The sequence below is a fragment of the Zasmidium cellare genome, assembly GCF_010093935.1.
Source record: "Zasmidium cellare ATCC 36951 unplaced genomic scaffold M409scaffold_42, whole genome shotgun sequence".
Classification (NCBI taxonomy): domain Eukaryota; kingdom Fungi; phylum Ascomycota; class Dothideomycetes; order Mycosphaerellales; family Mycosphaerellaceae; genus Zasmidium; species Zasmidium cellare.
This window is the reverse complement of record NW_022986986.1, coordinates 222522-246908: the sequence shown is the minus strand read 5'-3', so window position 1 is coordinate 246908 and position 24387 is coordinate 222522. Positions and strand designations below refer to the sequence as shown.

At 54.2% G+C, this 24387-nt stretch overlaps 9 protein-coding genes across 9 annotated transcripts; 2 read left to right on the top strand and 7 right to left on the bottom strand.

The window, feature by feature from the left end:
* Window positions 1–171: 171 nt before the first annotated feature.
* Window positions 172–1443, bottom strand: M409DRAFT_59296 (uncharacterized protein; the record flags this gene model as incomplete). Its single annotated transcript, XM_033814148.1, has 3 exons — window positions 172–1018; window positions 1131–1276; window positions 1390–1443. 3 exons carry the CDS (start codon window positions 1441–1443, stop codon window positions 172–174), a joined length of 1047 nt encoding a protein of 348 aa, XP_033662188.1.
* A 1129-nt stretch (window positions 1444–2572) lies between these two features.
* On the bottom strand, window positions 2573–4284 carry M409DRAFT_59295 (uncharacterized protein; the record flags this gene model as incomplete). Its single annotated transcript, XM_033814147.1, has 2 exons — window positions 2573–3994; window positions 4048–4284. 2 exons carry the CDS (start codon window positions 4282–4284, stop codon window positions 2573–2575), a joined length of 1659 nt encoding a protein of 552 aa, XP_033662187.1.
* An 880-nt stretch (window positions 4285–5164) lies between these two features.
* Window positions 5165–7027, top strand: M409DRAFT_28336 (uncharacterized protein; the record flags this gene model as incomplete). Its single annotated transcript, XM_033808990.1, has 1 exon — window positions 5165–7027. The coding sequence occupies one exon, from the start codon at window positions 5165–5167 to the stop codon at window positions 7025–7027; it is 1863 nt and encodes a 620-aa protein (XP_033662186.1).
* A 1006-nt stretch (window positions 7028–8033) lies between these two features.
* Window positions 8034–11191, bottom strand: M409DRAFT_28335 (uncharacterized protein; the record flags this gene model as incomplete). Its single annotated transcript, XM_033808989.1, has 8 exons — window positions 8034–8390; window positions 8532–8907; window positions 9053–9320; window positions 9386–9872; window positions 9927–10066; window positions 10116–10637; window positions 10700–11016; window positions 11064–11191. The coding sequence occupies 8 exons, from the start codon at window positions 11189–11191 to the stop codon at window positions 8034–8036; spliced, it is 2595 nt and encodes an 864-aa protein (XP_033662185.1).
* A 1390-nt stretch (window positions 11192–12581) lies between these two features.
* On the bottom strand, window positions 12582–13147 carry M409DRAFT_59292 (uncharacterized protein; the record flags this gene model as incomplete). The annotated part of the gene is made up of 3 exons (XM_033814146.1): window positions 12582–12603; window positions 12656–12722; window positions 12781–13147. 3 exons carry the CDS (start codon window positions 13145–13147, stop codon window positions 12582–12584), a joined length of 456 nt encoding a protein of 151 aa, XP_033662184.1.
* Window positions 13148–13469: 322 nt separating this feature from the next.
* On the bottom strand, window positions 13470–13914 carry M409DRAFT_28333 (uncharacterized protein; the record flags this gene model as incomplete). The annotated part of the gene is made up of 2 exons (XM_033808988.1): window positions 13470–13508; window positions 13558–13914. 2 exons carry the CDS (start codon window positions 13912–13914, stop codon window positions 13470–13472), a joined length of 396 nt encoding a protein of 131 aa, XP_033662183.1.
* A 223-nt stretch (window positions 13915–14137) lies between these two features.
* Window positions 14138–16756, bottom strand: M409DRAFT_28332 (uncharacterized protein; the record flags this gene model as incomplete). The annotated part of the gene is made up of 1 exon (XM_033808987.1): window positions 14138–16756. One exon carries the CDS (start codon window positions 16754–16756, stop codon window positions 14138–14140), a length of 2619 nt encoding a protein of 872 aa, XP_033662182.1.
* Window positions 16757–17463: 707 nt separating this feature from the next.
* M409DRAFT_59290 (uncharacterized protein) lies at window positions 17464–20172 on the top strand (the record flags this gene model as incomplete). Its single annotated transcript, XM_033814145.1, has 1 exon — window positions 17464–20172. The coding sequence occupies one exon, from the start codon at window positions 17464–17466 to the stop codon at window positions 20170–20172; it is 2709 nt and encodes a 902-aa protein (XP_033662181.1).
* A 973-nt stretch (window positions 20173–21145) lies between these two features.
* M409DRAFT_69892 (uncharacterized protein) lies at window positions 21146–23801 on the bottom strand (the record flags this gene model as incomplete). The annotated part of the gene is made up of 7 exons (XM_033818486.1): window positions 21146–21246; window positions 21329–21578; window positions 21644–21801; window positions 21857–22008; window positions 23020–23089; window positions 23145–23273; window positions 23324–23801. 7 exons carry the CDS (start codon window positions 23799–23801, stop codon window positions 21146–21148), a joined length of 1338 nt encoding a protein of 445 aa, XP_033662180.1.
* Window positions 23802–24387: the final 586 nt, after the last annotated feature.

Here is a 24387-nt window from a genome sequence, read left to right as displayed (position 1 = left end):
CTTTGGGACGAGAGCGTTCGCCCTAGCCTCGCAGAAGCCAATAGCACGAGGCGTCGTTGGCGAGCAGACCTCGATGCGGAAAGGCCGGCTCTGCCGCCATCACCCAGCGCTTTGATGAGGTGGCTTGCACGTGAGAGACTACGGGTCGCCGAACACATCCCTGAGTTGCAACTACGCAGCGGCAACGTGGTGATGGTATGGGATCGGTGTCGAACTAGCAGGCATAGGTGTCGTCGCAACCGGTGCCCGCAGCCTTGTCAGATGCACAATAGCTGTAGCATCGCCGGGCGAGCTCTGCTGCACGTCAGCGTGGTGGACTGTTGGTTGGGTGGTCGTCGTCGTGTTAGCCTCGCAAGCTCGCGGCAGGAAAAGGGAGGAATGTGGAGAAGGTGCCGTAACCTTAACTATTTTGTCATGTCGATCGGCTGGCGATTCCCAAACACGCCAGACAACCGCCGTCGCGTTGCTCGCGCTGGGGCAGATCCCCATCACCGCGAATGTAAAAGGCAAGCACATCCCCCGCGAGTGATCCTGTCGCCGTCGCGGAGATGTTTTTTCTTCGTGTGCCGTGCTCCGGCCATTTTGCTGTGCCATCGAAAAGGAAGAACGGGAGACGTCCAGCCCGCAGAGTCCCAAGAACCGAGAACTGCCGCTGCACGCGTTCGTAAGCGAGACGCAGGAACACGCCCAAGCCTCGAAAAGAAGCTTAACGCTGTTGGTCCTCAGCTGCTCCTTTCCGCCCAAAGGGCTGCGTGTACGCATGTGCCTCTCATTCCTGCCCTGCATCCTCTTCTGCAGTCTGACACGGTGCTGTGTTTCGCTTGCGATGACACGCAGAGCGATGGCAGCGCCAAGCCGGTCTATGGGCACCTGTTTGGTTGTTTGATGTGACGGGCGGTCGTGACGTTGGATCAAAGATCGTGACAGCTCAGGGGTCCCCCGCGCATCGGACGATATCCCTGCTCTAACGTCAACCCCCATCGCGATGATGAGGCTGAGCACGCCGAACGAGAAATGGCTACATTCATCTCAAAACAGTCATTATCTTCTCATCCGTCCGCTCGCAGTGTTGGTCAATTTCCCAAGCCTTGGCTACTCCTCTCCCACAGAATGACATTCTCACTGCTCACCGATCTAGCCTCATGCCCAGCTTCCTCTTGTAGCCTCTGCGACGAGCTGGTGGTGAAACCTGCCGCCTCTGCCATGCCATGCCACCGCTACCAAGCAAGATCTGAATCATGGCTTGCATGTCAAGAGCGTGGCGCGACGTGCTGGGCTGGGCAGGGAGAACAGGAGGTCATGGCGTTTTTGGGGTGGCTGTTAGACTTCTGTAACGAAACCACCTTTCTGCTACGAATTCGGCCGTTGGGATCCCTTCGCGCTACCTACCACCACAAACCACATGGGGGTTTGTTGGTTGATGGATCGTGTTGGTCCAAACATTGCGATTACGATTCATGTACCAACAAGCGCTTCGAGATTGTTCTGTTGATGAGAGTTGCACACGAGAAGCATTTCCATAAACCAAGACTGGTTTTCTCCACCAAGCCTCGTAGACTTTGAATGCATTCGATATCAGCCTCCCGCTCGGCAGCAACAAGAATAGCCATCTCGTCTCAGCAAGCGCCCGCCACGATCACGTAGCCACCATTCTGGACCACTTCCAGACTCATCAGTACAACAGGCTGGCTTTCTCCACAGAACTGATCAAGGGGCATCAAGTATAGCCTCCGAGGAACCCGAAGTGGCTGATGGAGTGGTAGGGCGCCGCGTTATGAACGTATGCACGTCGATGATGAAGTACCACCAGGCGCCCGGGAGACGACTTCGTGCCAGCAACGTCCGGCCAAAGATCATACTGACTTGTGATAGTTGTCCTAAACATTCTTTTACTTGCCATGTCCACTTCTCCGTACTTCCACAGCGAGTCAGTATCGCAAGCATCACGCAAAGACGAAGCCGATTCGTCGAACGGGGTTCTAGGCCGCACACTCGGGTTGTGCTTTATGGAAGACACGATGGAGCTTTCATTAGAGATGTGAAGAGACTGCTACATACGAAGGGGACAAGACATGAAGTGAATCAATTTCATTCCGATTCTATCAACATTCAAACACAACGCGTCTAAAACCAGCCAGCAGCCCTTCTCAATCTGTCGCAGACTTTCCATGACTGCGAACGTAGAGACTGCTAGTTGCGCCGGGCTGAAAAAAGTGGTGTCGTGAGCGTGTTGAAGTTCCGTGCATCGTGGGGCGTCGAAGGGGTTCACGAGGGTATCGGGAAGGTGCTGGAGGAGTTGGTGCCGGTCGATGGTGGAGGGTAAAGGGACGAGGGGCGCAGAAGATCGATATTGCTGCTTTCGTGCTGGGCTGATCCATGCTGGGCTCGTGTGGGGTCGATGGGGAGTGGTCGCTGCCATGAGGCCGTGTATCGTCATCGTCGTGCTTCCACATAGTATATCGACGATCCGGATGGAGCTATTGGTCCTGAAGCTTTGGAATACTTTCGAGGACTGGGTGGGTCTGGTCTTTGAAGAGACCGCTTGCTGTCGCATTCTGCCTTGATGAGGTCTTTACATGTCCATGCTGTCTCCACCGTTGGCGAAGTTGAAGTTCTGTTGCTGCTGCTGAGCACCAAAACCGAACTGACCATCTTGGCCCTGCTGTGGAGCCAGGTCGTTGACATCGGCATCACCGTCATCATCCGAGAAGTACTTCTCAATGATGTTGTATGCCTTCATGTAGATCTCCTCGTTGCTGTTGTTCTGGCAGTCGTGGATCTTCTCCATGCCACCGCAGTCTTCGATGAAGAGAGCATACTTGTTGACGGGTTGCTCAGTGCTACCATCTGCAGCCTCCTTGTCCATGTCGCCGACCTTGAGAATGTTCTCAAGACCGTCAAGTGCAACTTGGATGATCTTGTTGTCTGGGCAAGAGAGCAGGTCGCACAGTGGTCGAATTGCACCCTGGTTGACCAAGTAGCGGATCTGATCGGGCTTCTGCAGACCACCGCTCGTGGCATTAGAGATAGCCCAGCAGGCCTCCTTGCGAGTCTTGAAGTCGCCGTGGCTGAGAAGATGGATCAAAGGTGGAATGATGTTGGCGTCGATGACAGACTGGATCTGGGTGCTGTTGCCAGCTGTGATGTTGGAAATCGTCCAGCAGGCTTCCTTGCGAATTCCATCCTTGGTAGAGCTCAAGAGAGAGAGAAGAGCGGGGAGGGCACCGCAGTTGATGATGAGCTGGGTCTGCACGTCGTCTCCGGTTACGATATTGCCAACTGACCGCAGAGCTGGGGTTTGGACAGAGGTGGAAGCATGCATAAGCAGCTCGACCAGGCGACGAGGAATGTTCGCCTCAATGACAGCCTGGATCTTATCATTGGAGCCATCTGAGAGGTAAGAGATTGCCCAGCACGCATCGATGAGAACTTCGTCATCCAGAGAGTAGACCAGCTTGGCAAGCACGGGCAGAGCTGGAGCGATGGTGTTCCAGTCGGGTTGAGGAGTCTTGCCACGGCAGAAGTTGCTGAGGGTCCATGTGGCGTTCCTAAGCATGCTGAGCTTACGGCTGTCGCCAAGCAGACGCACCAAGGGCTGGAGGGCACCCTGTGCAAGGACGAAGTCACGGCAATGTGGGCTGTCTCCTGCGATGTTGCCCAGCGCCCATACCGCCTGCTCGCGGACATCTGGCTCTGGGCTGCTAAGAAGCTCCACGAAGATCGGTACAGCTCCTGCCTCGATGACGACTTGTGTTTGTTGGGCTGAGCCGGAGGCGATGTTGGTGAGGGCCCAGGCGGCTTCGAACTGGACGAGAGTGTGAGGAGAGCGAAGGAACTCGACAAATCGGCTGACAACACCGGTCTCGATGACTCGCTCGATAGGTGGGTTGCGCTCTTTGGAGAGCAGCTTGCGGAACTTGGTGGTGGCGGAGATCTGGTCGTCAATCTTCTCGGAGAAGACGCCCTGCACCATAAGCGGCAGGTCCTCATTCAGCTATAGACGTGTTAGCACGAGCTCAACTCCAGGTCTGCCTATCGCATCCTTACCTGACTCTCGGTATTCACGCCCTCATCGTCACTGTCTGGGGCGGCGCCGAGCGAGGCACCGGGGGCGCCATCACCGCGAGCGCCAATGCCTCGTCGCTTGGCGAGGTTCTCCTCACGCTTCTGCTTCCGGATCTCAACCTGCTGCTCTTCACGGCGCCGACGCAGCTCATCTGGCTTGAAGGTGCTCTTGGCCTTGTAGTTGTTGCGGCGGTGCTCGGGAATGTAGCGCTCCGCCATGGTGGCAGCCGTTTGCGTGCGGTGGCGAGAGGGCGGGTTGTGCTGCAGATGTGAGTGGAGTGGTGGTGTGTGCAGTGCAGAGAGCTTGGAGGGTAATCAGAGGATCAGGAGTGAAGAAGGGTTGGTCGGGATGTGATGTCTTCAGCAAAAGAGCGTAAAGTTTAGAGGGGTGCGCCCGTCGCTTAGTTTCTTACTGACGCCGGAAAGTGGTGGGACGCGTGGTTGCTTTGTTTGGTGGAGGGCGGCAGGAGGTTGATGGAAGAAAGACGGCAGTCACTTAAAGCGGCGGAGTGAGTCGTGCGCCGAGACGAGACAGCTGATCGTTTAGCAGCATGTGCGTGAAGACTCTGAAGTGAAGCGGTGCGTTGCCGTGGCCGAACCGTTTGACGACTTTTCCGGTTGCCTTCCGGCCCACCGCCCCGCCGAGCTGGCGTCGGCGCGTCTTTCAGCAGCGGCGGCACGCGACCCTCCAAGTAAGTGAATGTCCGCATTTGCATGTGAACTTCCTGCTAGCTCGACCAACTCCTTCCCGATTTCCAGGCAGCGACAGTACCGAATTCACGAGCCTGGTTCTTGGCCACACCTGTCAATTCTGACGACGAAATACACTGAGCACAACGATCGTGTCCACGAGACTGTCTCCTCACGCTTGGCACCCATCTGAAGTCTTGCTCACAAAGTTCGAGACTTGATTGGGAAACCCTGCCATTCGGGCTCTGACGCACCCAAAGATGTTGTCTAAGAGAGAAGTTGAGCAACGACCGTCACTTCAGCCGCGGTTGAATGTCAAGTGAATGTCGAGACCGGCCTTTCGCCGCTATATCCTACCAGTACAGCGATCTTGAGTTCGAAGATACAACACACTATCACGAATCACACCATGGCATCAGGACTTCGCCCACCGGACGGCTTCATCGACCTTTCTGCGGCATACACTTCTCCTGACAATGCATTCGTCAATATTATCGGCGTGGTCGTCGACCTCATGCAGCCGACAAAGACAACCAATGGAAGAGATTGGACCATGTCGTTCAGACTGCTGGATCGACAGCTTTTTGGTTGGGTGAGCGGTTCCGAAGGCCTGTCTATTCGATTTTTCAGAGCGGATCCTACGCATTTACCAAAAGTCCAGAATGTCGGTGATGTCGTGCTGTTACGCTTCCTAAAGATGAGTACTTGGATGGGACAACGATCAGCACTGTCGAATTACCAGACGCAGTGCATTGTGTTTCCTGCCGGGCGTATCCCAGAGCCATCGTTCGCCATCGCAGTCCAAGGGCGAGACAAGATTCAAACGCTTGGGATTGAGCGAGAGAAGGAGAATTTCAACTTGGTGGAGCAAAACTATGCGATCAGTCTGAAGAAAGACATGGCAGGAACTGCTGCGGATCGTTTACGGAAGTTCAAGGATCAGGACCAGCGTCGAGAAGAGCGACAGGAGCAAGGGCCGCCGGCCAAGAAACAGAAGTCCAACGGCACATTCAACCCCAAGTTCAAGCTCATCGTTGACCTTGAGCCGCGCACTTACGCCGACCTTTACGGAGAGGTCGTGAAAAGGATCGGCGTCACGTATGGTTGCGATCTCTACATCACTGATTACACTTCAAACCCCCTCTTGCGTCAGTACGACCCACCTGACAAGGAGGCGCCCGAGGACAGAGATGGTGACATCTACGGTTACACGGCTGGAGCCTCGAAAGGAAACTGGAAAGGACCGTTCGGGCAGCTGACGATGAAGATTAACGTCAAGTCTCCGCATGCTCAGGTGGCAAATAAGATACTCAACGAAGGCGACTACGTCCTCCTACAAAATGTAAAGACCAGAGTTACTGACGCGGGGCCATGGCTGGAAGGTGACATGTGGCCAGACGACATATCCCCTGAGAAGGTGAAGGTCATAAAGCTTGAGGGCTCGAACAATGCGGTCCAGCTCAAAGCCCTCCTCGAGAGGAAGGCGGCATACTGGAAAGGACAAGAAGCACGCGCCGCCCAAGGGCTCAGAGAGGAGAACAACAAGGCCAAGAAGAACGGCAAGAAGAAGAACAAAAAGCAGAAACAAGAGACTGCTGGTGCACAAGCGGAAGATGAAAGCTCGACAACAGCGAGAAAGCCAAGCACCAAACCCGACAAGAACCCACACATACGCTGCAGCCACGAAAGCGTCCCTCTATCGAACATCAGAACCATCCTTGACCCAAACAACGCCCGTCACACGAATGCCCCACCCACGGGTGACCCCTACACCATGCCCTTCATCAACGTCAAGTACCGCGCCAAAGTCCGCGTCGTCGACTACGAGCCCAAATCTCTCGAAGACTTCGCTGTCCCGCCACTACCAGAAGAACAAGACGAAAGCCAAGACAGCATGGCATGGCAGTACACCGGCACTCCGAACTTCGAGTGGTACTTCTCCTTGCTCCTCGAAGACGCTACGAACAGCAAAGACCACAGCAGAGTCTGGGTGCACGTCCAACACAAGGATGCCCAATTTCTATTCGGGAACGACATAAAGAATCCGATGGATCTAAGAGCAGAGCCGCGGCTGCTGGCCAAGCTGAGAGAGAAGATGTTCGTTTTGTGGGGAAATTTGGAGGAGGGAGGCGGTGAAGGATTGAGTAATCTGCCTTTCGAGTGCTGTATCCAAGAGTATGGCATCGAGATGGATGAGGAGGATCCTGGCAAGGAGAAGGCGCCTCTGGGCTGGCAGAGGATGTACTCTATGTTCGGCGTCACGATCCTGTAGAATGATGTATCTCTTCAATCATCTCGATCAAGACACATCTTCGAAAGACACACGCAATGTTATCGACAAAGCGCACGGAGGCCCACACTACCCACTACTCGACAGGAAGGAACTTGACAACCGTGTCCTGCCCGCAACAGCCAACATTGTAACCTTCATCAAACCCCAACCCATCTCGGCCCAGACCACGAGACGTCCTCGAGCCATCCATCTTCATGCGTGCCCAAGACGAAACACTTTGGAGAAGAGACAAGTACCCTTATACCATTTCTCCTCTGTAAAGAGGAGCTCTCCAACGCTCCATCCGCCCTGTTAACAAGTTCCACATTGACAAATAGATATATCCAAGCCACTTCATGTGACCATCGGCGCCATGTTCGTCAACGATCTTGGAGAAGTCCAGGAAAGATTTGGGAAAATCCCTGTTGTTCCCAACATAGTGGATATCGCAGGCATCTATATGGACTCCACATTGTTGCGAAGTAACGGGTATGGAGCCTTTCAAGAAAACTCCGAGACCTGACCTCATCTGACGAGCTCGATCTTCGTGCATACCTGCTTCTGTTACTGTGTACAGGAGTAGACCGCACATTTTCGTCAGCCACAACCATGACTCGACACATTGAATCCCGCACAACCTCATGGAAATGAAGCAAAAGCTTTCTCAATTCCTTTACTAGACTAAAGTTACACTTTTCAGGTACTGACTCTTCGCCAGCCCTCCATGTGTATTATGATTACTCAAAACTTTCTGTTGCTGTTTTCTGTTTTCTGGGGTTTCTCGCTCTCTCATACGCAGTAGTGGTTGGGTGGTATCATGCAAAACAAAGGAGACCTCTCTTCTCACAATCACAAATTCCCTGATGGATGGATGAACTTTCCAGAACAAACGAGTTGGGTATCTCTCCGCAGCTTGACCAACGCCCGAAACGGCAGCCATGAGCCTCATCTGACCGTGAATCCGCTGTGGTTTTTCGAACAATCTTCTTGAGGTGATCGGTCGGCCTTAGACCTGTCCTTGGAGGACTGGGTTACCACGGCCGAGGGTGGTATTGTTTGGGTCAGCAGCCTGGAAGGCATTGTCCACCTGGTTGGCAAAGCCGTTGGTAGTTGGCTTGCCATCGATGGGAGCAGCACCAGGCCCACGCAGGCCACCTGGAGTGGCGTTGTGCGGCTTGCGGCGTGGCTCTGAGACCTTAGGCAAGTTCGTGGACTCCTTGGCAGTACCAATGGAGAAGACTGGGGACTCCCACTTCTCGCCCTTGGCAGCCAACTCCTTGTACTCGGTAGCCTTGGTCGAGATGCCGCCTGGCAGCGAGATATTCTTGAAAATACTGTCGTTCTGGGTCACTGCGACGTTTACCTGGTACGATGTTAGTGTGACTGTCCTCATTTGAAACCGAATGTTCTCCGTTGTCAAGTGCATCACGAATAGGTGCAGGTAGAGTCTGCCGCCCTGGTCGATGCGCACATCGCGGGGATAACTTGATGTGTTTAGACTTACCTTGGTGTCTGCGGCCTTCTCCTGGATCTGCTCCTTCTTCTTCTGTCCTTTCTGGATCTCGCGCTGGAACGCGTTGAAATAGCGCTGGTAGATGTTCTCCAGATTCTCGGGATCTGGGTTGTTCTTGGCCTCCTCAGCGGCACGGTCGGCCTCCTTCTTGACGGAGAAAAGAAGAGCATCCAGCTGGTGCACGTTGTCGCGAACCTGTTTCTCAACTGCCTTCTGGATGACTGGGCGAAGGACTCTGAGCGCCAAGGATTTGAAGAGACCGAACAGGAGCTTGTGGTTTGACTGCTTGACCTTGATCGCCATGTTCTTGATGTCAACATTGACGGCCGTGATCTTAAAGAAGTGGTTCTTGTCGCTCTTGTCGGCACTATCGATCGTCAGTCGATGCTATAGAATTGGAGAAATCCCCGCGAATATCGTTGGGGCAAGGGCGTGGACAAGACGTCCAATCGCACGGTAAGGTCTAGTCAAATGGGGATAGTGGGAATAATGGCGATGATGGGAATACTCACGTCTCCATCGCCACCTTGAAGCTGAGGCCAGTGCCGCCCAGGAAGATGTCGACGACACCCTTGTCGGTGATGCCAGGGAAGCCCTGCTTCTTCTTGACGTAGTACGATACGTCCTTGAGGTCCATCTGAATGCCAGACACGGACAGCATGACCTTGTTCTTATTCTTGCTCTGTACACCCTTACGGCCCCACTTCCAGTAGTTGTCGCTACCGAATTCGAGCTGGTTAGGTGCCAGGTTGTCTCCCTCGATGACGAGGTTCTCGACCACTAGATAGGACTGTGTTAGCATGGCGTGGTCGGTTGTGAAATAACGGGGATAGATGGTCACATACCAGCGTCGATCTGGCTGTCCGAGAACTCAATTCTCGGAATTGGGACGTAGCGGATGTGCTCGAAGAACGCCGGCAGGAGTACCTCAGTCAGATCCTTGATCAAGTGAGGCTTAAACTCGGCCTTTCCGTCGGCATCGTTGCCAAGATCCTTGAACAACTTGTCCATTGACTGGGCAAAGGCCTTGTTCTGCGGGTCTTGATCGAACTGCTCAGCGAGGAATTTGACCTCGTCGACGATGCGATCGGTGTGATCACGGTATCGCTCCCTCAGGAGGAAGTTTCCTCTGTCATAGAGACGATTCCACTCCTCATTCGACTCCTCTTGGAGAATGTATCCCTGCTCTTGAAGGCACTTGCGAATGTATCGGTCTGAGTCGGTGAAGAATCGCCTCAACTCTGGGTCTCTGTCGGCATCCGTGTAGATCTGGTTGATGGCATCGAAGAGATCGTCGAACGAAGTCGAGTTCGCAAAGCGCTCAAGCAAAATCTTGAGATCTGTCAGCATTGGCCGACTCTTCTCAAGAAAGTCTAGATTACACACCCGTAGGTCAGCTTCAGCAGTACTCAACGAATCCTGGTTGCGGGCACCTTTGACGGCTCCTTGGCTCTGGGAGGCGACGTTCTTAGTGTGGCCAGTATATTCCTCGGCCAAGCGTAGCAGGGTCTCAATGGCCTGTTGGTCTATGGGATGGTCAGTGATACTCCATCAGCGGTCCGCTGGACAACCTACAGTCTTCATGGCCCTGGATCTCGACGACCATCTTCTTGAGGCGGAAGATGACCTGCTCACGGCGCTCCTTTGGCACCTTGTTCTTGAAGTACTCGCGGGTTCGCTCACGGTATTCGCGGGCCTTCTGCTTCTGGTCCTCGTCCGTGTTCTGTGAGACGCGATCCTTGAGGGTGCCAGCACCAGCGACAGCACCTGTACGGGCGTCGACGCCAGAAGCGGTACCTTGCTGTTGATCTTGTGCAGCCAGAGCAGCGGCATCGGCTGGATCGCGCGAACCGTCTGGATGAGCAGCGCCAGAAGCATCTGCGGCGGCATCCTGGACGTCCTTCTTGCCAATGGGCACCTGCGACTGGATTTGCTTCTTGATATTCTCCTTCGAGAGATCAGGGGCGTCATGCCAGGTGTTGTCCTCAGCTGGTTGATCGATGTTCGCAAGCGCCTCCTCGTCTGGGTTGACCTTGGAGGCGGCCTTTTGAGCAGCGTCTCCAGCAATGTCTCGCAAAAGCACAACGGCATCGTTGACTATGATTGTGTTAGGTGGCTCAGTCGGTGAAAGTTTAGCGGGGAAACTTGGGAAAACTTACGCAACTTGCGGAATTGGCCATTGGTGATGATCAACTGACCGAGAACACGAAGACCCTCGAGAGCCTGGTTGCCGTGTTGCTTGGCGGTGTCCTTGTCGACTGGCACATTGACTCCCTTCGCGTCACCTGAGCCAATCTGCTGCGTTTGCCAGATGAAGTCTTGGAGGACGTTGCCTTCGTTCTTGGAGAGAAGAAGCTCCTTGGACTTCTCGATCACGTCGCGCAGATCAGCGACGAGCTTCTGGCCGTCCGCTGAGAGCTTGGTGCTTGGCTTCTGAAGATACTGCCACTCGAGCGCAGTGTTCAGGGCGCGGTCGCTGCACAAGTCAGTAAATTTCCAGCTGCATTGGTGGTCGATACTCACATCTGAGTGTTGGACGGGGCCTTGCCATTGGCGAAGGCGGCGTAGATGCCGTAAAGTTGGAGCTTGGCATTGACATCCTTCTCCTTGATTTTGACGTCCGTGGGGACGTTGACAGCTGCCTTTGACATGCTGGCTGTTTGCGCGCTTTGAGGGACCTCGCGATTGGAAGCTGTATCGGCTGGCGCAGACTGCTTCGAGTCTTCAGCTGAAGGAGGAGTTGTATGTGACTGGGTGCCCGCTGGTGATGCGTGCTGTTGCTGTTTGAGGGATGGATTTGTTGCTTTGTTTGCTTGCGGTCGATCCACAGCCGACTTCTTGTGAGCACGTGGCGTACAGCAGCGCGACTAACGCATGCGGAATATGGGGTATCTCAAATAAGGTGTAGTAGAGGGATGCGTACGCGAAATTGGAGAACAGGCGTGTGGGTGTTGGAATGAGGGAGAGGAGGAGAAGTCGCAAGGTTGGTGCTGTCGTGGTCACTACTACTACTTGCTTGCTGCTACAACGCGCACAGACGTTCACAATGGCAGGCCATTACATCACCGCGACGACTGCGGCAATCTCGATCTCGACGCCAGCGAGAGCAGCGGCCTTGGCGCACACGAATGAATGGGCGCGCCTCGCCACGGACATCACTCCTCACCGCGTCCTCCTCCTCAACGCATCGTGCCTTGTTTTGGGCCACGCGAATCACGAGTCGGCGCATACCTTGCCTGGACGCAAGCCGCACCAGAAAGCTGGCCCAGGGTCAAAGCTCGCCGTCCTGTCGTCATCCACCTCGCATATCGGATGATCCCAATTCTTCTTGCTCGCGACCCCTCGTCACCATCACGTCGTCTCTCACATGTCGCCGCTTGCATATGAATCTGCGGAATCCCCTGCTGCATCATCCACGGCCTGTTATTGCGCCCACGCTGCGATGCGGTCGTCGCAAATGGGTGGAAGCAGGTTCGGAGTCGTTTCCTTGCCAACCAACAAGCTCAAATCCCAAACGGGGGAGCGCCTGGGGAAATGAGCACCGGCCACCTGTGGCTGCGCTGTTTCAACACTCCACCTCGTTCGGCCAATCGATCGCATCCTTGCAAATATCAAAACCTTAATTTCACTCCTGTGGCTGTGGCTCGACCGCGTTTAGGCGGGAGAGGAATTCATGCGAAGAAATGCCGTCCTCACTTGCCTTGGAATGACGTCGCAAGAAAAAGTACTTTCATCAATCCTGATGGCACAATGGCAGAGGAACGTCAACGGCAGTGGAGCGCGTATGAAGAAAAAGGGTAGACTTGCCTGGCCGTTCATCAAGGTGAAGAACAGGTGTTCCCGCTACGAGGATGTAAAAAGTAAAGCCTCTCTCTCGGAGGCACAACTGGACCAGAGATCAGGCATTGTCATGTCTTTCATGTGTCAATATTCTTAGACTAATAAGATCCAGCATGCGCTTCTTTCAGGCCTGGACAAGAAAAATGCCTGAGCCTAACGAGATGAAGTCTTTTGACATAGAAATTGTAAGGTCATGAGCATTCACCAATCATGCATCTTCAGCCTGCATGTCACACATCCCACCTCTATCTTTCCCCCTATGTACGAGTACTCACAGCTCATCATCACTTCGTTCTCCCATTATATCCAACTCAACTACACCTGACAAAACATCAAAAACTTCTACGGCTACATCAGCCATCCATCTTCCCCCTCTCAAAAACCCACTCCCCCAACTCACGCTCCCATTTCCTCTCAAAGTACTCTGTCAACTCATCCTCAAACAACTCCTCTGCATCCACGATCGGTCTCTTCGCCAGTTCTTTCCTAGCGACAAGCAGCCATCTCTCGGCTTGCATCACGTCGTCTGCGATAGAGGTTTGTGGTGGTAGGTGATGTTGTGGTTGGTGGAAGGCATGTTGATGGTCGGTTGGGGAGAAGAGGATTCTGCTGAAAGAGGTCCAGGCTTGGGAGTCTTGTGTGAGAGCGGCACGGTGTAGATACGCCGTTGCGAGGGCGAGGGTGGGGAGGAAGGGGTGGGGAGGTGGTGTTGTTGATGATCGGGGAGGTGTGAGGAGGGGGTTGGGGGTGGAGAAGAATTGGCCCATTTCGATTTACAAAGCGACATGTAGGCATGGGCGATTGATGCTGTCCGAGCATTCTGTTTTGATCATGTCATAATTTGACTACGGTCATACTGTACTGCTGTGTCGGGTGCTGTATGTCTCAGCAGACTGCCATCGTGAAGCGAGCAAGCAAACCCCATATATGTCTTGTCTTGACTTGACTTGTCTCATCTTGCTCTGACTATGTGCGACAGCATCCTGTGCAAGCTGTCCGTGTCGTAGTCCTTGAGCATCGTGCTCGAATATCGTCGACATATTAACTCCCCCAACATTGCTCTGCAACATGAGCATGCTCCAGATCCATCTACTCCAAGAAACAAACCAAATACACCCCTCCAACAATCTTCATCGTCACATCCAGTCCAAGATCCCACTCCTGCCTCATCTCTCACCTCATCCACCCCATCCCTCAAAAACTCCGCCCTTCTCAACACCTCCATCGCCTCCCCCACGCACCTCCTCGACACCCTCAAATCCTCCTCCACACTCCTCCCCTTCCCCAGCGACCTCCCCGCCTCGCACACCGCCTCATCGTACTGTGCCCGACTCCAAGACCCCGCGGCGAAAGGCCAGAAGTGCTCGTCGGCTTTTTGGGCGAAGAGCGCGCCGCTGCGGTTGTAGAGCGCTATGGCTGTGGTGAGTTTGAGGAGGGAGGTGGTGAGGGGGTTTGTGGTTGGGTGGGGTTGGTTGGGGGAAGGGTTGGGTGGGAGGTCGTTGAGGAGGTTGTCGAGGGTTTTGAGGGTTGTCATGGTTGTTTGGGGTCGTCTTGATGGGGAAGGTATTATTGCTGCTGTGGTACACGGTGTAACGACTAGATTGGAGTTGGGGTGAGTAATGTAGTATTGCCATCTTGTTTGATAGATTGCCTTCAAAAGACAGGACAGGAGCAAATACATCAGAAGAGACAACAAACCGTTTGCTAGAGAAGAGATACGCGAACTGCTGAGATTTGCTTGTCTTGCAACCAGATATCTACAAAGGCGGCAGCGTCTCTCTGCATATTGGACATTGCAGTCGATACTTCATCCAGCCTTCCAAACAGCTGCTGTGGAAGATATGTCGACAAGGCGTCACCATGTATGTTCGACGAGCAAGCAGCCCACCAGCGAGACCTGCATCGCTGGATGCGCCGGCTTCAACGACGGGCACTTCCAAATCTTGCATGCAGATGGCACAATCAAAGACTCGTTTGCCTTTCTCCTTGGCATCTTTCGCGACTGAGGCTCGTCTTGCTGCGGGTGACGTGGGTGTTCGCTCTTGAATAGGCGATGCTGGCGCAGAACCATCCGCTGCTGCTTGCGAGAAGCCGATGGGCATTGTAGCGCCTTCTTCGTCCTCACGTAAGATGGGATGATAGTCGTAGGCTGGTGGGGCCCAGGTTTTTCGGATGAACCATCTTGGTCCTATGATCTCCTGTGAGACCAGCACGACGACTTGGACCCAAACCCACACTGCTAGCAGACTCAGCCCAACGAAGTCCACATCCGCGAATAGAACATTGTGCTTGTAGCCGTAGAAATATGCAAATGGAGTCAGCCGCAGTAAGCTCTGTCCAAGAACGAATTCCCAATTGAGAGCGTGGCGACAATTCCTCTGGACATTTCTGTGAACTTGGGGTATCCAGAAGCTCAAGTAAAGCAGTCCCAAGAAGGTAAAGAATATGCGTCTGGCGGGCGCTGGCCAAGATGTAGCGTTGAGACTCAAGAACAGAGTGGCCAGCAAGAGCAGGTAAAAGCGAGTGTACAACGAAGCAAAGCTAGGCATTCTCGCTGCCACTGCCGCGTTGGTGTTCGTCTGGTTCGCCGCGGTCGGCTGTGCCACTGGTTCGAGACCGTCTTGATTAGATGGCATGAACACAGGCGTCGCCACTGTATCGACGGGTCTCGGTGCGGTGACTGGTATTGGCAAGCCTTCAACATTGGGCTGTGTAGTGGATTGAGGAGCCGGAGTTGGAGTTGACTCGGTCGGAGTCGTAGTCGTCGTATTCGAGACTGGATTCGCAGGATTTAGTGCATTTCCGTTTGTTTCGGCAGGCTGTCGTGCAGCGTCTCTCTCAGCGCGGATTCGTTGCAACGCTGCATTGAATGCCTGTTCTCTTCTGATCTCCTCTTCAACCTCTGCTCTTGCTCTTCTCTCACGCTCAGGTGCTTGGACGTGCCAGATATCCATCAGAAATCTCATACCAAAGAATGAAACGCTGATGAAGGCCAGAAATCCAGTGCCTACCAGGTTGACCCACAATCCAGTGAGGAACAGACTGATCAGTAAGAACGTCATTGTGGTGAATCCGTCTCCAAGAGCCAGGATGGCAATGGTGTAAAAGCTGATCCGGCTTCGTGTAGAAGGTGTACTTGCTTCACGCATTTGGCGCATCAGCAAGAACAGCTGGAGTCCCAGTGCCAGTGTGAACAGCATAAGATGATGTCGACTGTGGAGATACTGCACCTCCATCTTCGGTCCCGTCAGGTGATCATTGTCTTGCGCGAAGTCGTCTGGTGGGCCTTTCGATTCAAGCACGTAGCCACAGTCCGGAGAGAATGCCAGCATCGAGAACCGCAAGTCTGGAGCACTTGGAACAACTGCACCAGTCGGGAAGCGTAGCTCACTCTCAAGGAAGCTGATGAAGGCGGAAGAGAATTGAGTGCTCGCCACGGGTGCCAACTGTTGCAAGTACAGGACCAGTTCGCATTCTGGTCCTGAAAATCGCATGTCACCTGTCCCTTCCGCTCTTGTCGTCCATGGATTACGTAGCTCTGTTCTGCGGTCTGCTTGCCGCTGAATCACGTTTGAGATAGACTCGTTCAGTAGGATTTTTGCCTCTTCGAAAGTCGTCTCTGATAGGGCGAAATGCGGCAGTGTGAAGATGCCGGCGAATTTGTCGCTTGTCGTTGTAAGTATGGCTTGTCCAATGTCGAAAAAGTAAACTCCTCGCAGCTGCGTCTCCCACTCGTCGTAAGATTGCGAGTCTGTGATTTTCATCTCCACGCTCATCTCAGTGACATTATTGTTATCCTGTCTGCTCCTGGGACCGGGACTAGCCAGGTCCTTCTCGTTGAATCTGATTGTGATATCTCCATTGTCCCCCGTAATGTTTCTTTCGAACCGCCGAGGGATGCCAGGCTGGCCAAAGGGGCCGGGCGGCGCAAACTCCGTGAGATTCAACTGCGGTGTTGGAGTGTCTTCCTGCAGCTTTGACCTCTTCCACTTCCCACGCACGTATCCAGTCGCATTGCTGTATAGAGGCGTTGGGCTAGGCTCATCCTTCTTTCCATCCAGCGCCCCAATCCCCCAATCTCCCAGCGCGTACTCCAACTGCTCGCGAGCTCGTCTCTTGACTCCGGCGAGTGAGTCCCAAGCGTACCCTCTCTCCGGCTGGAACCCCGTGAGGTTCAGCGTATGCCCTGAGCTACCGTATGTTGCGTCCCATCTTGAGTTTTGCACCACCGATAGCGATCGCTGTTCTTCAGCTATCACATCGTCCAGCGAAGGCCGGTCATCGAATCGCGCCGCTGGGTTTCTGGCGGGTTCAGGGCTGAGGATAATCCAGGCGAGGATTATCAAGGGTACCACAACACCTCGTCGATCTGCCATGCGCCATTAGGTAGTTGGGGAGATGTAAGGCAAGTTGTCATGGACGTGAGGTGTGGCTTGACGCGGACGCCTAAATTAGGTTCTCGGCAGTCAGTCCGCTAGCGCGAAGGCCCCACGAGGCACGTGTTGGACGTGAATGACCCTGACGAGCCAGCGGATGACACAACTGATTAAAATTCCCTATGATATTGAACTGCACCATACTCATGATACAGCACGTAACAGCGTTTACACCCGACGTGAGAACGTGTTGACCATTCAGACCTTATCCGTGGTCGGGTCCGACCGGGAGTAGCCGCGATAGCGTTATCTTAGCTCGAAGTGGGGGATGATCAGTGACAGGAGCTCTGGTTGCCTGCCTGGCAGCTCAAGAGCGTGGTGGAGGATGTGGTCTCTGGCTGAGACAACCGGTAACCATCTCGACAGTGACACGTAGCGTTCCTCTGCTCTTGTTATTTTCCATTCACCTACGCTTCTTCTTGTCGTCGCCCCTGGACTGGACTCGTCTTCACTTCCTCTCAGCGCCCCTTCCGGAGCCATCGAATTGTAAGCTGCCCCCCCCCGCTCGACGAGGTTCCAGACACGCGCACAGCAAACCCGCGAGCACCCAACTCACCACTCGCGCCTGTCCGCTTCTACTCACTTGCCAGCCTTTCCGTCCTTCGACTCTCTTCCTCCGCTCCCGCACACCTCTCCTCACCCGCAACATGGACAGTCCGCGCCGCAGTCCACGCCCTGAGCTGGACACGGCTCAAGAGCTGCTGCTGCATCACAAGCCAGCGCTAACCGGTCATGTGTCACAGCTTGACAGCACTCGTCAGCACCAACAGCACCCTACCTCTCCATCCGAACCTCCGCCGAACCACCCGTTCAACCTCAACTTTCCAACCTTGGACGTGGACGGCTCTGTGTCTTATATCACCGCCCATCAGACGAGGCGTTACCCTCCTACGCCGCCTGCCGCCCTGAGCTCCCTAGGAGCAAAGTCAAAGATGGATCGTGCAGAGACCGCGAGCGAGTCAGAGGGCTCCTTCGCCGATAGTCAATACGACATGCTCGACGACATGTCCGAGATCTCGACCGACGATCATGAGACAGCAAGCATCACCTCTAATAATGGCGATGACGGACAACTCACCCCAGACGACGCTGGCAGTGAGGCAGACCCTGAAGAGTCTCTTATCTCCTTCGAGGACGAGACTCAGTTGCCTACCCCTCCAAGCACGGAAGCATCATATGTCAATCTACCTACGCAAGCCGAAGACGTTCCCTCGCTTCGCTCTCTGAGCTCGAACCTCCGTCAGAAGCAGAAGGCGGAGAATGACCTGATCGACAGCTACATGTCTGAAGACATGGAGACTCCACGCCAGTCGACCATGCCGAGTGCCCAGCCCAGCAGCTGGTACCGATCGAAGGGTAAAGAGGTTTTTGATAGACCAAGCAACACTCAATCGCCAACGATCCAGGAGGATGGCACCGAGCCTCGCAACATCCTCTTCGTATCAGAGCATGATGTACCCCAATTCGAAATGGACAAGATCTGTATCAAGATCGACACGAGCATGATGTCGACAGATGAAGTAAGTGCTTCCTCGAAGAGAGTCATCCGCCTCCCAGCTCCACCCTCTGGTATTGGCCTGCCGAGTGCCACTGCTGTCTATGGTCGCGATAGAATCTCGGCCACGCTCCAGCACTGTGTTGGTGCAGAAGTTCGCTCGCCCGGCTCTTACAAGCTGCGAGTCATGGACTTCGACGGCCAGCACAGCTCGTTCTACACCATCGGGCAAGATGCGAAGATAGATTTGCGGAAGCCCAACGTTGCAGTCTTCTATGTGGTCAACTCCGAGCCTGAAGGCCGCTACTCGACATGGCTTGACAACGCATTCGATGCCATTAAGACCTTGAACGTCCCAATTGTGGCTATTCTGGGTTCAAACCTCAATGCTACCGCCAAGCAGTCGTGGTTTGAGCGTTCTCGAGGATCGAAGCGGCAGACTCAGTTGTATCTCGGTCTCATGGACTTCCTCCACAGCGATATTACATCAATCTCCAAGGCTGAAAAGCGTCTTTCAAAGCGCGATATCTTCTCCAAGACTCCCGGATCGAAGAAGGCTGATCTGAAGGAGAGACGTGCTGCCGATGTTAGCTGGTTCAAGCTCTTGTCCATGTTCCTCGTCGCTGTGGTGCCTTATCTGCTCATGCCCTTCATTCGCTCCAGCTCGGCCCCCGTACTGGACACGGCTATCCGGCGAGAAGGCTTGAGCGTGGCACTCGAGAAGATTTCACCTTCGATTGCCGCTGGAGCCGTGAACATCGATCATCTCCTCCCTGAGCCAGACTCCGCTTGCGTCTCTAGGGGAGGCTTCTTTGGAGACGCTCGAAATGGTCCCATCTGCAACCAGCAGCCTCGCCATCAGGGGTTGACGCCAAACCACATCCTCGTGTCTTTGCCCACCATACCACGAGACCTCTTGACGAGCGTTTCGAAGAGCGGTGGTCGCGAAATCGCCTTCAATCAGACTATGCTCATCGACGGCGTGTGGGACGTTACCATCGACCCTGAGGAAGCTTACGGCACCGTCAATGTTAACATGCGCACTCACAAGCCGTCCACGAATGTCACCGCGTCTCATAACTTTGGTAGCAGAATGCTTCAGCGCAAGACGTATGAGAAAGCCAGCACCGATGTCGGTAAAGCGGTTGGCAAAGACGTTGCCGTCATGCGTGATGCCGCTCAGAGCCTGCAATCGAAGTTGTCTACGGAGGTTGGTGCTGGCATGTCCGCAACGAAGAACATGACCACTCAGCTTGCCCTGTACATGGCTCGCGACCTTCAAGTCATCGGCAACAAGGCAGTGTCTCTGTTCGGCCAGCTTGCAGAGGCGAGCAACCAGACTGCCGCGGCCTTCAGCAAGGACTTCATCCTCGTGCAGCGAGATCTGGTCAAGTTCACCAAGGACCTTTCGACTAAAGTCAAGTCCAAGGTGGAGTCGGCTAAGAGCAGCTCGAAGGCACTCATCAGAAGCCCACTGGTACTGTCGCGAGATAGGCTCCTCGAGTTGAAGAAAGCATTCGCCAACAGGAAGAAGGTGAAGAGCGGGAGCGACGCCAGCCCCTGCCGTCGTCGAAGCCTCAAGGACCACATGAAGAGCTTCAAATCCAACAAGGCCCTCTCCGTTGTACCAGAGTCCGCACCGCCCAGCGTCACCAACAACGCAGAGCACGTCTCCCAGAAGGCGAAGCTAAAGAAAGCCACCCAACAGCTGGACGCCCTCACGAAGCGCGTCAAGCGTCAAGGCGAAGACCCCGGCAAGAAGATGCCACGCACCGAGTTCCGCAAGCTGAAGAAGGACGCGAAGCGTCAAGAGAAGTTGGTCAAGAAGATGCGTGCGGAGATGCAAGGCGGTGCACCATGAGCATGAGCATGAGCATATGAACATCAGCATCGAGAAGAGCGAGCGATCACAGAGATTGGCGCTGGCGTTGATTGGATCGACCAGGCGTTTTTTTATGTTTCTTTTTTTTTGGGCGTTGTGTTTGCTGCAGAGATCAGAGAATCCAGTTTCATCATGAATCACGGCGCTTTGGACTGGAAGGGGAGCGGACTAGATACCAACTCGCGAACGGAGACACGGAATGGAATGGAATGGAATGCATTATGAAATCGAGAGTAGTGAGAACCCCCCTTCTTAGGTGGTAGGCACGGAACGCACAGGACCTGAATGATATGAATCTTTACGATATTCTTTCGTCGAACTTTTGATACAATTGGCTTCACCGCGTAGCGATGTGTGTGTACAATTGGACACAGACTTCGTTTTATCCCGATACCAATGCTTGCAAATGAGCTGGGAATGCCTTAAGTTCAATGTACTGAATCTTCGTCATACCATTCAGATTTGGCGATGGGACTCGTTGCTCAGTAGAGCAGCAATTCAACACCCGTAGACTGCCTTCAGCACCAGAAACACAAACGAGATGAAAAGGAGCGGAATCGATCGACTTTTGCCATTGAAATTACACCCGAAATACAGTCAATTCCATTGCAAAGCCGTCTCGCTTCACCAACCGTGTCCCAGCCCAGCTTTCACGCCAGAACGCCTCGCTCCTGTTTGGTCTTTCCTTGCTCCATGTCACTCCAAAACAGACCAGGATGGAAATACCGTTGATGATGATGATAAGACAGAAAAGCTGGTATCAATAGAAGCAAATCGCCTTAGGAAGCCAGTGCAACGTCGCTCGCCAAGAACCTGGTGGTGGTTCAGGGGGTGACCTGCCTGCCAAAGGCCGGGTAGCACTTGCTCGTGTAGAACATGCCTTGTCGGTCGAGTGGAGTCGATGGCTGCCACTTTACGCCAGCAGGCGATGTTCGCGCAACAAGCGGGCACCCTATGCCATCACACTCATGTCGACGCGCTTCTCGGTGAAGTCCCAGAGCATCTTGATGAGCTGGTCTGGTAGGGTGTAGAGGTCGACGTGGAACTCGCCATCTGCATAGCCACGTTTGTCAGTGTGTTCCCGTATCTGAAGGCACAAGACTGTCAGTCATGATTCTGGGAAGGAACGACTCACTCTCGACATCGTTCTTCGTGTACGTCTCCTCAGATTTGTTGTCATGTACCATTTGCACGACTTGCAGCAGATCGTCCTCTGGGAGTTGCGGCAAGGCCTCGGCGAGCTTCTCCATGTCGACGTTGCGGTTCGCCTTGGGACGTCTCTTCTCCGGCTTGCTGGCCGCCGCAGCAGTACCGTTGGTAGCGTCGCCAGCTGGGCCAGACTCCTTGAGACGTTCGAGAAGCTCTGGCTTGGGGTTGCGGAAGGTCTGCGATATCCAGTGAGCATGGCGCACTTCAAATGCCACCACCATCTACTCCTGGCTATACATACCACAGTGTGGGTGCTCTCGTACTGCTCTTGCTGGAAGTTCAGATCATGTTGCAGCGTCTGGTCCCCTCCCTTGGGGTTACCGACCGGCGTCAGGGTGATCTGCATGTCGAACTCTCCCCATCCTTTCTCTTTGATCGTGAACGGTGGTGACTTGATCGCTGTTTATAGGTCAGCCCCGCTCTTCTGCAGCTCTTTCCCGTGCATGGCACATACTTTGCTTGGTTCTCTTTCCGAAGGACTCGTGCAGCATGTAGGTCGCCTTGTCGAAGCAGTTCGCGGGGAGTTCCTCGCCGTCTGGACCGATGAGGTAGATGGAGATCTCCCATGAGCGCATGGGGAAGCCCTCGACTTCTGGAGGATCATCGCTGGAATTGAGTCAGCGCAAAGCGAGGAGAGGTTTCGGGTATGCGGAGGGTCTCACTTGATGTGCTGGGAGGTGACGAGCTTCACGGTCCTCTTGACCTGCTTTGCATCAGCTGCCTGTCCGCGTCTTGGAGGCATTTTGGTTGCAGGTGGTTGGTGTGTTGAGTGTGTGGGGTGTTGGAGTGTCGGTGGTGCTTGCAGAAGTCGCAAGTTGGTCGTGGTGGACGGAATTGGAAGGGTCAGATGTCAAGGCAGAGGTAGCACTCACGTCAGGCATGGTGAAGTAGAAATAATGGTTGCGCGCTGTCACAAGCAATCCAGTCGCGCGCGTGCGCCTCTTTGTGAAGTGAAACCGGAGGACAATTGAAGGAGCAAGCTGCAGTCGCGTGAAAGAGGAGCCTGCGTTGACGCGGTCGCGGCGACGTGCAGTGCGGATATGCAAGAGTGGACAACGAAGTGAGGAGGGTGAAAGATGAGGTGAGCTGTGCCGGTGAGGTCGAAGCCATGTCCCGCTCGCCGCAGGGCAAAGCAACCCGCGGCAGCTTCCACAATGACTTCACACGGGCACGAGCCTCACGAGCCATGTGTCCTCGTACCAGCGGAATGTAATACAACTATAGAATTTATTGATGCAAGTTTGCTGGTTGACGAACTTGATGGGATGGTTCTGGTGTCGTGCTTTCATTCTTTTGATTCTATCTAAACTGAATGACTGCCTCTCCGAGCAATCGACGGCTTGGCCTCCCAGCACTCTCGCTTCTACAATGCCGTTCGGTGGGGTATTGTGCAATGGATAGGATGGTAACGGAGGTGCTATACGGAACGCCCAGAATGCTGTGTTGTGGTGGTGGTAGGGATTTGCTTTCATACGTCGTCGTTGGCAGGGGTCGTCGCCCTGCCTCTGTCACTACTTGAACTTCCATTCTGTAGGATCTGGTGACGAGTGCCCGCGGCACGGTATGGTATGCGAGCAGGGAGGATTTGGTGTTGATCTCAGTAAACCGAGACCTTACTCCGAGGCGCCAAAGATCTTCTCGTTCTCCTGCTGAGCCTTGATGAAAGCCTCCTTGAAGAGGTTTGCGTCTGTCGAAGGGTCAGCGTTGAACATTAATGTGCGTCTGCTGTGCGTTCGACTTACTCTCAGCATTTCCGAACCGGATGGCAAGAGTCTGGGCCTCAGGCTCGCCCTCAGAGACATCGGCCGCGGCGTTCCACACCCAGCTGCGGTCGCTACCAACATTTGGCGAAAGCTTCATGTCAGGAACCACTATCCACGTGTTAGTCCAAGTCCAACATCACACGAGCATATCAACATACCGTAGTGGTTGGCGCAGACCTTGAGGGTCTTGTCACGGCGCATGACGAGTCGGGTCTTGCCGTTCTCCTTGTGCTTGAGCAGTCTAACGTCGCCAGTGCCTCTCTCCTTCCACTCGCGGCTCTCGCGGTCGAACTTGAAGAGCTTGGCCCGCATCTTGAAGGCCTGCTCCTCGAGCTCTTCGTTCGTCTTGGTGTCAACCTTCTCGGTCAAGTGAACGACAGGCTCGAAATGCACGTCGGCCTCCTCCTCCTCTGCCTTCTCCTCATCATCGCCCTTGTCAGCTGCCTCTTTCTCCTTCTGAGCTTTCGCGCTGCCCGAGCGGTCGTTGTCTTCATCGTCCTCCTGCTTAGCCTCCTTCTTCGGGCCACCGCCAAACATGCTGAAGACATTCTCCTTCATGGCGGATGCGGTCTCGGAGGCCTTCTCGGTGACTGTCTTGCCCTCCTCTGGCTTGTTCTCGGTGGTGGGATCAGCCATGGTGGTGGATGTGAGAGAGGCGGATGTGGGAATTCGTTGTCTGGTTCGATTTTGCCTGGCCTGTCTGAGTCGGATCCAAGAAAAGATGTGGTGTTGTTTGAGAGTGTGCGAGGTAGTTGTTGAGCGGTCGCTTGAGAAGTTCAGAAACAAACGCTCCACGAGGGGCAAGAAGGGGTCCGTGCGAGCTGCTGAGTTTCACCGCCGCGACTTCACCTCCTCGCCTTCACTCCCTGTTCACGCTACATCACCGTATTCACTTCTGCTCGTGGGCGACCGCCTCTCCATGCTATTGACTATTCCTCGGCTGACATGTGACAACGTGTTGTCATTCATGATGCAGGCTTCTCTCAACCGACCATGCTCAGCCTCCCCCTCAGGCCTGACTGAGTTGTTCGATGCCTTAAGGCAACATTTTCTTGTCGGCATCACAGGCTATCACATTATCATGGGTCGTGACTGGCCAGGCCTCCGCATTCAATTTATGATATGAGGCCTCAGGCATGCTATGAGAGCACCAAGGCAACTAGACAAGGCAGACATACGCACATCAGGGCAATGCCAGGGATGATATATAAACCAATGGTTC